General features: G+C 52.7%; 1 protein-coding gene and 2 pseudogenes across 1 annotated transcript; 1 reads left to right on the top strand and 2 right to left on the bottom strand.

The window, feature by feature from the left end:
• Positions 1–855: 855 nt before the first annotated feature.
• SAPIO_CDS7085 lies at positions 856–2,406 on the bottom strand (annotated as a pseudogene; the record flags this gene model as incomplete).
• Positions 2,407–3,778: 1,372 nt separating this feature from the next.
• SAPIO_CDS7084 (uncharacterized protein) lies at positions 3,779–6,920 on the top strand (the record flags this gene model as incomplete). Its single annotated transcript, XM_016789016.1, has 2 exons — positions 3,779–4,778; positions 4,852–6,920. 2 exons carry the CDS (start codon positions 3,779–3,781, stop codon positions 6,918–6,920), a joined length of 3,069 nt encoding a protein of 1,022 aa, XP_016640843.1.
• Positions 6,921–7,257: 337 nt separating this feature from the next.
• On the bottom strand, positions 7,258–10,767 carry SAPIO_CDS7083 (annotated as a pseudogene; the record flags this gene model as incomplete).
• Positions 10,768–12,125: the final 1,358 nt, after the last annotated feature.

Raw genomic sequence — 12,125 nt, 5'->3', positions numbered from 1 at the left:
GCCTGGGGGAACCTCATGCTCGTTATCTGGCCCTCATCCATCTGTTCCCGGCGACAAACTAGCCTTGTCTGAAGAAGCTAGCCTTGGTAATACGACATTGGGTTCTAGCACTTGGAACGGTCACATTCAGCTGAGGCAACTCTGAGGAAATGAGCCGATGGCGAGGTGCCCTTGTCGGTGTCCCTCACTCCTCCTCTCAGTGTCCGGAGAAGGATGCTCCACGAACAAATCGTTCGACGTAGAACTTGAGGAAACAGACATAAATCTACTAGGCCAGAAGGCCCCTCTGCTGCGATAGAGAATATCGTTGGAGAGTTGATGTTCCGTATGCGAGGTACACTTAGAGGCAAATCAAGCCTCAGGAGCCAACAAGCGGCTTGCTATGTGCAAGAAGCTGCTCTTTGCAGTATTGTTAACTTAGCTAAACAAATTATGGAACCTCTTGGTCCATCTTGAATCGCTAAGCACTCTTAATGTGTTGCATTCTACCAAATGTCATCGAATCTAGAGTGACGAATATCTCCCAAACTACTCAACCTCAGTTAAACGACAGTTACGCGAGATATAAACTAGAATTCTATTACCTATTGCAATTGCGATTCAATTCCGAGCATCTTACTTCAATTGACTTCAAATATGCAAAAGGCAGAATCGATATCGGCCACCGATAGAATACCGAAGACCTGAGCAGATAGTGACGTAGTAGTTTCGGGTTTTGATACAAGTTGTTCGAATGATGTAGTGTGTTTGCATTGGACCCAATACTTCGCGAAGGGGTGCAGGACAGACGGTCTCTGCAGTTCCAAGTGGCTATTCCTTCTTGTCGAAGGAATGGGTATTAGGAAAAACTGTAACTCAAAACATGAGAACGGAGTCTATCCCCACGGTACTCTCGCCGGGGCGGCCTTGGCTAGGACCCTTCTCATGAAGCATCATCTCCCCAACATCCTGGCGTAGAGCACCCGCCGAGGGCCTCACATCCCACAAACGCGTAAGAGTAACCTCCCCAAAATACGGAATCCTCACCAGCACTCCCCCCTCCCCATCCTCCAACACAACCCCCCGTCCAACCACCCCCTCACTCGCACACCCTCCATACTCCCAAGCACAACTATACCCAACATCCCCCCTGGCAGCCTCCTCCTCCACCTCCACTAACCGTCTCATAACCCTCGCACACTCCGCATTCATAGCATCGCGAGTCTCTCTCCCAAGCTGCTCTAGCCTCTTAATCATGCGCTCAACCATGTCCAAGTCTCCGGGCCGCCGGTGTTCCAGCACGCTGGGCGAGGACTTGTCGGAGATGTGCGCGATGAGAAGCGTCATGGCTGCCGTTACGCCTTTGGCTTCGTGGCCGCGGCTGCAGATGAGGGCGTGTTTGGAGTTTTGGTTCGCGAGGAAGCGGGAGAGGAGGGAGTGTGCGGCTGTTGCGGCTGTGACTTTGTTGTAGGTGTAGTCCCGTCTCGTGACGTTAGTACCACCACCGTCCTCCGTAGAGGAGCCGGAGACCGTCGGCTGTGTCGTGATGTATGGCAAATGTGTGTTGAGGACAAGATAGTACTGGTCAATCTGCGACACGCACTTGGACGTCTCGGCAATGACACTCTCCTCCGTAGCACCGGGAGAAGAAGACACTGTAGGCTGCAACCACCACCTCGTAGGCACCATTCTCGCAATCCTCTTCAAATCATCGTCTATCCCCCTCGTCTCCTCGTAAAACTCGTCCGCCACGGGCAACCACGTGGAACAGCTCTTCATCCGGCCATTCCTCGCCGCAAGCCTCCCTGCTATAACACCATGCAAGCGGTCCAACTTCCTATTCGGCGGCGCTTCTTCGATAAGCTCCTTACTCGCAAAACTAGCTTCCGGGACCTCGAGAACAGGTAAATTCAGCATTAGAGAGAGATATCTCTCACTACACACAAGACTGGCCCATAGTACCGACGCCCTCCGGTGCGCTGATGACCCTCCACCGTCATCACCCGATATGCGGTGTAGCCCGATCCGTTTTGCGATAGCCACCGCACGACGAAAGACGACTCGCCCGTGGCGCATGTTCCCCACATTCAGGTGATATATCCCCTCGAGCATAAGAGCGTCCAGCCCCTCCATCGAGCTCACGAGGGCGTCATTCGTCGTGACATGTTGCGCCGCCGCGAGGAAATAGTGGTCCGCCACGTCACGGACGGAGCAACTACCAAGTTTTAGCGCCGATACGTCCGCTTGCGGGTTCATATGCCGTAGACATATGGCAAGCTGGATCAGCTTTGCAGCCAGAACAATGGGATGCGAAGATGGTGGGGGGAGCGGATCGAAGCCTCGCAACGACGCATCGGCTTCTATGAGGGGTTCGAGAGGTTCTCTTGCGCGGCCCAGGGACATGGTGAGAAACGTCCCGTGGCGCATGATGAGGCTCGCAGAGGTAGCAGTGGGTAAAAAGGAATAGACTAGACTACTCAGCGAAATACCCGACGACGATGCTGGCCTGGAACTCAGGTGCCGCTGGTCCCTCGTAATGTCGTAGCGCGGCTGTAGTTGCCTTTGTACGAGATGTGAATGAGGAAGACCATCCCGTCTAATCAGTCCCTCTACGAGCGACTCGAGCCGATCGATCCGGTGCCGGATATCCCGGTATCCCGGATCGGTACCTTCCTCCGTGAGGAACTGCGGTACACACCTAGTCCCCCGGCGGCGGCATGATGCACAGACGGTGCGTGAGGCGGGCTCGAAATCGCACCGGGTTTTGCGGCGCTTGCATTCCCAACAGCTTGAAGTGCCGCGACGTACCCTTCGACGGTGGGGGCTGGCCCGCTCGCCCGGTTGGACAGTGAAGGCGTCCGGGCCTGGAGACACTAGTGATTGATTTTCGCCGTCATCCATCGTCAAAAAGCGACTTCTCCTTTATAATGCCGCTTCCGTTCTCTTCAGTCTTCCCCATAACAGGAATGATGGATGCTTGCAGTTGCGTTTGGCGATCGACGTCTCGACCGCGTCTATATCCATGAGTCATGTGACCAGACTCAGAGGTCCGAATTTATACACAGATCCCTTTTCACCTCGTTTCCGGGAGGGATCCATGAGATGTGGGAAATGCGAGGAATGGGTGACAAGTTGAGGTTGGTTCAAGATGGTGTGTGGCTAATTGATTATCTGGGCGGCAAAGTCGGTCCTTTCCGCAGTGGCACATCACAGGTACGAAGAAGGGGAGCTCCAAAGGTACAAGATATCAAACTAGAGAAGGTGTTCAACTACTAATATATCTAGGTTTATATCGCCTATTTTGCATCAGGTTGCCATGTAAAGTTGCCTTGCTCAGTGGGTGGTTTACTCCCTCCAAGAGATCAAATCTTTGGGCGTCAGGTGGTGAACAAAATGGTGATCCGCTGTTCAAGAGAGCACGAGCTATCGGGGCCGTTCACCCACATTGATCATCTCGGCTCGGGCCGCAAATGGTCTTCATCCTCGATCGCCCCCGTATGGAATATAGTTACAAAAACGGTTGTAGTTTTTGGCCCTGGACGTCGTGAGAACGGATTCGACTAAAATCTCTCCCGTCTTCCTATGAGACATCCGTAACGCAGCCTGGCCATCGCACCCTTCTCTGCACTTTTCTTAACCCCGCTTCAGCTGCCAATGAGGTCGAAAGGGACTCGGCCAGTTCGCCCATGGTTGCTCGTGAGGCCAGAAAAGATGTATCCCTCAACCCCAAGGTCTCTCTCTGTTTTGTTACCCCTTAAACAAGCAGGAATCCCCAGCACTACCTAACTGCTTTCCACTTATGTCTGATCCGAAGGAATACACCGTTGGCTGGATTTGCGCCATCCCTCCCGAATACGTCGCCGCAAGAGCTTTTCTCGACGAGAAACACCCAGGCCCGACATCCATCGCCCCACAAGATAATAACCATTATACCCTTGGCCGCATCGCGGATCACAATGTTGTCATAGCTACGCTTCCCACAGGCGAGTACGGCCTCGTCTCGGCCGCGGGGGTCGCTCGAGATATGCTGTGGAGCTTCCCGAACGTGAAGGTCGGCTTGATGGTGGGCATAGGCGGTGGTGCGCCAAGCCGGAAGCATGATATCCGCCTTGGTGATATTGTCGTCAGCGTTCCTGGCGACGGCGAAGGTGGCGTCTTCCAATACGACTATGGGAGGGCCATACAGGGCCACGGCTTCGAACAGACTGGATCCTTGAATCAGCCACCACTTTTCCTACGTACATCCATCAGCGGACTTCGGGCCCGGTATGAGGAAGAAGGTCATAAAATCGGAGATATGATAAGCAGTGTTTTTGAGAAAAACGGACGGTTACGGACGAAGTATCAAAGGCCTGACCGGGCCAGCGATAGGCTCTATTTGAGCACCGTCGTTCACCCTCAAGACGCCAAAGACGCCAAAGAAAGAGGCTGCGCACAAGCTTGTGGCGACGATCCGTCAATGTTCGTGCCGCGGCCCGAACGCAGTGAAGAAGAGGATGATCCTGCTATACACTACGGCCTCGTAGCCTCCGGAAATTGGCTGATGAAAGACGCGACCATCCGGGATAAACTCATAGCAACAAAGGACGTTTTATGTTTCGAGATGGAGGCTGCTGGCCTGATGAACCACTTTCCTTGTCTTGTCATTCGTGGTATCTGCGACTACTCGGACTCGCATAAGAATAAGGATTGGCAGGGTTATGCAGCCATGGTGGCAGCCGCATACGCGAAAGATCTTTTGCGTGAAATTCGCCCGAGTAAAGTTGAGGCCGAGAAAAGGATCACTGACGCGCTCCCCGGTTAGTATTCGATAGTTTTCGTCAAGTTCTATCGCAAATATTGACCTCTCTGTAGCTGTATCCCATTTCATAGTTCCATTTGAGAGGAACCGAAACTTCGTCGGTAGGGCCTCTATCCTAGAACGGATATTGAAGCGCGTGGACCCTCGTGCAAGCACAGAATACTGTCAACGCACAGCCATCGTTGGCCTCGGAGGCGTTGGAAAGACGCAGGTTGCCATCGAAGCGGCCTATCGAATTCGTGACATCCGCCCTGACTGCTCTGTCTTCTGGGTCCCGGCCGTGGATGCTACCAGCTTCGAAAACGCCTACCGCGAGATCGGCCAGAGGCTCAACGTTAAAGGAATCGACAAAGATGACGCCGATACCAAGAAACTGGTTAATGTTGCGCTAAGCGATGAAGGTTCTGGGAAATGGCTTCTGGTCGTCGACAATGCGGATGATACAACATTGCTACTTGATAAGACCTCTTCATACCTGGCTCGGTATCTCCCATCTAGCAAGAACGGCTCTATATTGTTCACGACAAGAAATCACGAAGTTGCGGTGGACCTAGCCGATTCTCCGAAGGACGATATTTTTCAGCTTGGCGAGATGAGCGACGCTGAAGCTCATCAACTGCTGGCGACAGGTCTAGATGATGCCCAGATACATGATACGGAAAAGACGACACAGCTGCTAGCTTTTCTTGAAAATTTGCCGCTTGCTATTCGGCAGGCATCCGCATGCATGGCCAAAAAACAAATATCAACAGCCAAATACCTCCACTTCTGCCAGTCGAGCGATGACGACACGATCGAGCTCCTAAGCCGAGACTTCGAGGATCGGGGTCGATATCGAAATGCCAAGAACCCAATCGCTACCACGTGGCTTATTTCCTTTGAAAATATTGGGAAAGCTGATCCGCGAGCTGCAGACATCCTCAAGTTTATTTGTTTTGTATCTCCAAAGGACATTCCACGCTCTCTTCTCCCATCAGCAAAGAGTCTCATGACGGAGGAAGCGATTGGGACTCTTAAAGCGTATGCTTTCCTCGCAGAGCGCGACTGCGGCAGCTCGTATGATATCCACCGGCTTGTTCAGATAGCAGCACGTAACTGGCTCAAGTTGAAAGACGAATGGCAAATATGGGGTCAGAAGGCATTGCTGCGGGTGAATGAAGAGTTCCCCGATCCACAACATGAGAATAGAGAGGTATGGAAGCAGTACCTTCCACATGCAGAGTGCATATTATGTTTCTGCACAAGCCTAGTGGAGGGCAAGAAGTCTGAACTAGAGCTTTTACCAAAAGTGGGCTTCGGTTTTCTTCTTCTTGGCAACTATAAAGAGCCCGAAGCGGGATACCGTAAGGCACTTGAGATGCAGGAGAAGTTGCTAAACAGTGTCCATTCCTATACACCTGAAAATATGGATAGGGCTGTGGGCTCCTCGAGGCTTTTGGACAACTTTGGGGTTATACTTACAGGTCGGGGCGAGGACGGAAGGGCTGAGGCAACACACCGTAAGGTATTTGCCCTATTTAAGGAGTTACTAGGTTATGACCATCCTAGGACACTTACGAGTATGGTCAACATTGGGGGTGCACTCCTACTCCAGGGCAAGTATGAAGAGGGCGAGGCGATGTTTCGCCAGGCACTTGAATTACAAGAGAAGGTGTTGGGCTGTCATCACCCTGATACACTTTTAACTATGAGCAACCTTGGGGCTGCGCTTAATGGCCAGGGCAAGTATGAAGAAGCCGAGGCGATGGTTCGCCAGACACTTGAATTACAAGAGAAGGTGTTGGGTTGTGACCATCCTGATACACTTGCGAGTGTGATTAACCTTGTGTGTGCACTCAAGCCCCGGGACAAGCATGAAGAGGCTGAGGCAATACACCGTAAGGCAGTTACCCTATGTGAGATGGTGTTGGGCTATGATCATCCTGAGACACTCAAGCATATAGATAACCTTGGGGCTATACTCCATGGCCAGGGCAAGTCTGAAGAGGCCGAGGTAATGTTTCGAAACCTACTCAAGTTACGAGAGAAGGTGCTAGGCTATGACCATCCTGATACACTTAGGAGTATGAACAACCTTGGGGTTATACTCCGGAGCCAGGGCAGGTATGAGGAGGCTAAGGCGATATATCGTAAGGAATAGAAAGTAGTAGGGAAGGTGCTAGGGGAAAGGAGAAAGGGGGGTTTGGAGGGAAGTACAGGGTTGTTTTAAGCCAAATAGTTGATAATTTCTTTATATTTTATTTTCCTATATATTTTTCTCTAGTATAGAGTAAGTAATTTGTTCTTTTCCGCTTTAGAAAGTTAAGAGGAAATCTAGAAAATAAATCGTTTTTATTACAACAGAGTATGCCAACTTCAATACGGATGCCAATAAAAGGTTTCGCCAACAAACCAAAACCTCCAGCTAGATGCATTGCTATTCGAGACGGAAAAAAAAAAAAAAAAAATTTTTTTTCTGTGCCAAAAATTAAACAAAATCATCCCTGAGACCCAGTTCTATCGCTCTCGGCCTGCGACCCCGAGCTCTCAGCCAATGTAGCCTCCGCCTTAAGCGTCGGCGTCCTACTCCTCGGCGGGTGCTTCTTCCCCACAATCTTCTCCGTCCAATTCCACGCCGCTCCGACTCCGAACCCCGGACTTCCCGGCTTGGCTCCGGTGGACCCGCTCACGGTGGGCGAGGTTTCCAGCTCGCTGTCGTTTTCGCTGTCCGCCCAATCCCGGTCGCTCCACGTCACCGAGTCGACCCTCACGACGCTGCGCATCGATCCACTTGCGGTTCCTGGCCTGCTCCGGCTGCCGGCGTCCTCCGCCGAATCCCAAGGTGAGCGCGGAACTACGCTGGTAGGAGTTGGCGTCGCTGCGGTGTTCGTGGTCGTTGGCGTAGCAGGCAAGTCTGCCACAATGTCCTCGGCCTCGCGAACCTCGCTTGCTGTGCGTTGTAGGGGATGCGGCGTAGTGTCTTCTTTTGCGCGATCCGCATTCGCATCACTTTCTTTAGCAGGAACGGCATCCCTCACCTCACTGCCTCGCCTGTCGGGTGGAATGTGGATCATGAAAGCCCGTTCAAGTTTGTCTTCCTCTGAGTCGAGGCGTCGCGCAGTCACGGTGTCGCTGAAGTGCGCTTCGACAAGATGGTGCACAACTGGCCAGCCGAACGCATTGGCGAACATTCGTCGCACAATAATGTTGTTGTGCGCATCAGGCTCTAGCTTGACGAGAACCTTGCGCCAGGACAAGTCGTGGTGGTAAGCTCGAGCAATCTTTTCTTCGACACGCATACTGGAGCCGTCGACGATAGTATCTTGCTTTCCCTCTTTCTCTTTGCCAATCCCCTTCTCTTTTTCTTTTTCTTTGCCGTTCACCTTGCCTTTCTCCTCCTTGTCGGACGGTCGGGATGAGCCGTTTAGTTCCGTTTCTGTCGCAGACTTATTGTTGGACGACAAAGGACAATCAGGAATAGTTTCTTGGGTAAGTCTTTCGGAGGGATGAGGTAATTGCACCGGCGTAGCGGCGCCCGACGGGGTATTTTTATTGCCCGAAGTCCTCCTCCGCATATTCAACCCATTGCCGCCTCGCTTCTTGACCGGGGGCGGGGGGATATCTTCAGGATGATATACCCTGTCGTGGAAAATAGCACGGGGCCGCTTTGCAGGGTCGAGAAGGAATTGCAGGTCGGGGACCTGAGGGTTAATGAGGTCGTGGGCAGACTCGAAGATCGTGGTTGTCGGAGGCGCCGTGACGCTACTTTCCGTATCATCCAGTTCGGAGCCAGATGTCACTCTAGACCGAGTCGATGACGAGTGCGCACCGGAAGAATCCTCTGACTTGATGGTTTGACTTCGCCTATAGATTAAAGATTGCTTGCCAGTGGGCGCAGGCGAAGGGGACTTTGGAGTAGGAGGTGGTGACTTGGGGTTTTCGTTGATTCGGAAAAGGCTTGAGAAAAAGTTAGTAAACTGCCCAACTCCAGTATCAACTCGCGGCTGATCTGAGCTCTCACGGTAGATCGACGCTGCCATGAGACTCTGCCTATCGTCCTCAAGCATCGCATCTTGAGATGGCTGAGGGACAATGTGCGAGTCCTCCTGGTACGGCGTCGCGCTGCCCGAGGCCTTATCCTCCTCCTCCTCCTCTTCCGGGGGTAACTGAGGCCGGCGCGCCGTTGACAAACTGGTTCCTGTGAGCTCGGCCCAGCCAAAGCCGATCGCCGTGCCGACAAGGCCAGCATCCCTTCGTGCCTTATCCACACGGCCGAGGCCTTGCCAGTCTAGGAACAAAAGACAGCTTGTCCGGAGAGGAACGATGCCGTCGTTGACAACGTTCGAATAGACAGTCCGATTCCTGAACTTTTTAAGCGCGGTGTGCGCGGGACCTGTCGGCAAGATACGTAGCAGTGGCTTCGATTCGGGGTTCTCTCCTTTCAACTTCTTCTGCGCCATATCACCGAGATTGCTCATGATGGCGTCGAACCCATTCCGCGCCAGAATAGGCGCTCTCCATGCAAGCCCCAAGTCCTGACCTGTCCGCCCTACGAGGCCGGAGTCGAGGGCAAACCTGATGTAGAGTGGGTTTTCATTCCCTAAGCCTAGGAAGGGAGAGGCCAGGGCAATAAAGTTGACTGGACGAATGAGGTTAAAGATTTCGGGCGAGTGCTTCTGGCAGTAAGCTATGGCGTACGTCTGGATCAGCCCACCCAAGGAGTGACCGATGAAGCTTATGCTCGTGATCTTGAACGGACGCACGTTTCCCTCAAGTTCGGCCAATTTCCGCTTTACCTGACTCTTGGGCTCGCCGGTGGTTTCGGCCCAGAGCGATTGCCAGGCCGCCTGTGAGGATGGAGGGATATATGGTTGGTCTGGGTATGTCATAGATAGAATATACCTTGCCAGCCGTTTTCCGAGATATTTGATTCCTCTCTCCGTCCTCGTGGCGTTGCCCGAGAAGCCGCGAACAATGACTTCCTCGTCCTCCTCTACCGGATCCTCTTCGATGCTACGATCGTCACCTTGGTCTTCGCTCGGCATGCCACTATTTCTGGGATCGTCCCTGGCTGGTGTCTTGCCGTCCTTCGCCTTGCCTTTCCCCCTCTCGGCACGCTCTCGAGCGCGCCTAGCTCTCGCATCAGCCTTAGCCTTCTTCACGGCAGCATCTATGCTCTCTTTCAAAAACAGCATGTCCGAGCCTAGGTTGCTATGCAGCCCATGCGTCAGCACCACCAAGTGTATATTCTTCTGCTTCCGTCTCGGTTGGGGCACGGGAGTCGTCTCCTCGGGCACGTGCCGATGTTGACAGACGGGCCACTGAGGCAGGGGAGGCGTGTTCCACAGGACGCCGGTATCCTCGACCTTGAGACGAATCGCCCTCGAAAACACGCCCTTCGGTTGAGCATGATGGTGGTGGAGTAGGTGGTGGTGATGCAAGCACGTGCACGTCTCTTCGGGCACAGGCTGGTGGTCGCTAACCCTCCCAGGCTGTGCGCCTCGCGGCACGGACGAGTTCGTAGATAGATCGAGCGATTTCTTGTCCCTCGCGACGAGGACCTCGAAAGATACGGCGGCGGAGGACGAGAATATCACCTGGGATGCCACTTCTATTACCCACGAGACTGACTCGCTGTCATGCTCAGGGCCCTTGCCAAAGTGCAATTTGTTTCCGATTCCGGCATCTTGTCTTATATTTTCTGGCACGAGCAGCTCGCATTCCCAATAGCTCGACGCCTTGACCATGGGCTCGAATTCGGGTACGCCATATCGCCGAGCGTCCCTGAATTTTTCGTTGGGATTGAAGGTGGCCGGATAGGCCGATACACACAGAGTATAGGGCCCGTGGACGAATGCGCCTCGCAGCACGAGCGCGCAGGTGTTTCGTATGCGCACATGGAGCTTCTCGGGAGAGGGGAGGATGCGATCCTGAGAGGGTATGTAGGTTACGGTGTAGCGGACGACCTCGCCGATTTTGACGCTGCCGACCTGATGTACGAGCAGCATGGCCGAAGGGCGGCGGGCTCAACGCTTAAAAGAAGTCTGTGGGGCAACAGTAGGCCAAGGATTCGTAAGAGTGTATGCGTAGGTAGGGTATGAATATCGGAATATCGGATAGACTCGAGTTCTAGGTAAAAGTCTGGGCATGCCAAGGGGTCGGTCGGTCGACAATGTCGCTGTTCGTTCGCGGGTCATTAATACCGGAAACGACGGACCTCGGAGGCCGAGAATGATTTTGCTGTTTGGCGTGGAAGTGGAAAAATGGGCGAGGCACGATCATAGTCAGGAGCCAAATTTAGGCCCGGGGTGGCTGCTAACTTCTCGCGCGCTGTCTTCGTTAGGCGTTAGGCGTTAGAGAGTCTGAACAGCTACAACAGCCCCTCATTCTGGGGTGAAGTTCTGATGGATGATGAGGATTGATCCTGCTTCCTTTCCAGCAAGGACTTGTCCGTATCTCGGCTCGTGTGGAAGCTTGCAGAAAAAAGGACAGGGTTGTTGGGGGGTGTCAGGCAGTGTACGAAGTACATGTGCCAGTACTTTGACCCTTTCCTGCGACCAGGCTGTGCTGATGTTGCGGGATGAGCCGGCGATACTTGAATAATGATCAATTTACACTACACTACGAAGTACAGCAGTCTTCGTTGAGAGGAGCTCCTTTTCCACGCTTTGGTTACCGCCAGGAACAGAACAATGCTTGATTGTACCTCGTCTGAGAGTACCTGGTAAGTAGCTATGATTATGATTATGACATAAACCCACGGTCAAGGGACACGCGAGATTACCAACAGCAGGTGCGAGGGAACCATTCTGGAAGGAGTGCACGAGCCAGAGCAGGGAGAAGAAGGGACTATGCTCCATTCGTCGAGAAATCCACTGGAAACCTGAGCTATGATGCAATGAATGTTAGAGGATTTTATCAGTTTAGGGGACTTGGACTCTCCAAGTAATCTAGCTGGAGCTGTGCTGATAATACGAAGATACATTGTACCTTTGTAAGCTAGCTGGTATTAATCAGCAGAATGCCTATGTAAAATGGGCTAACCAGAACTGTTCCTGGGCCCATGTGAACTTTCGAGTCTCTTCGCTGTTAAGTTTTGACCCCGTCGCTCTTGCCGGTCCCCGATGCTCCCAGTGCTCCGAAATTCTTACGTCACTCTTTAGATACAATTTTGTATCTTGGAGCTAAACATCATTAGATCATGACCAATCTTTCTGTCAGACCAGATTTCGCATCAAGTTGTCCCTCTTTGAATTCAGCCATCAGCGATTGAGCTGCCGTAGCTGCGTCTGTATAAGCTTAAATGCAGCGCATGGAAAGAGAGTTCGTGTTGTATATATAAAGCTTCTGATTACCCCGTCCTCTT

The sequence above is a fragment of the Scedosporium apiospermum genome, assembly GCF_000732125.1.
Source record: "Scedosporium apiospermum strain IHEM 14462 chromosome Unknown SEQ_SAPIO_0110, whole genome shotgun sequence".
In the NCBI taxonomy this organism is placed as follows: domain Eukaryota; kingdom Fungi; phylum Ascomycota; class Sordariomycetes; order Microascales; family Microascaceae; genus Scedosporium; species Scedosporium apiospermum.
The sequence above is the reverse complement of the archived record's forward strand: the minus strand, read 5'-3'. Positions and strand labels throughout refer to the sequence as shown.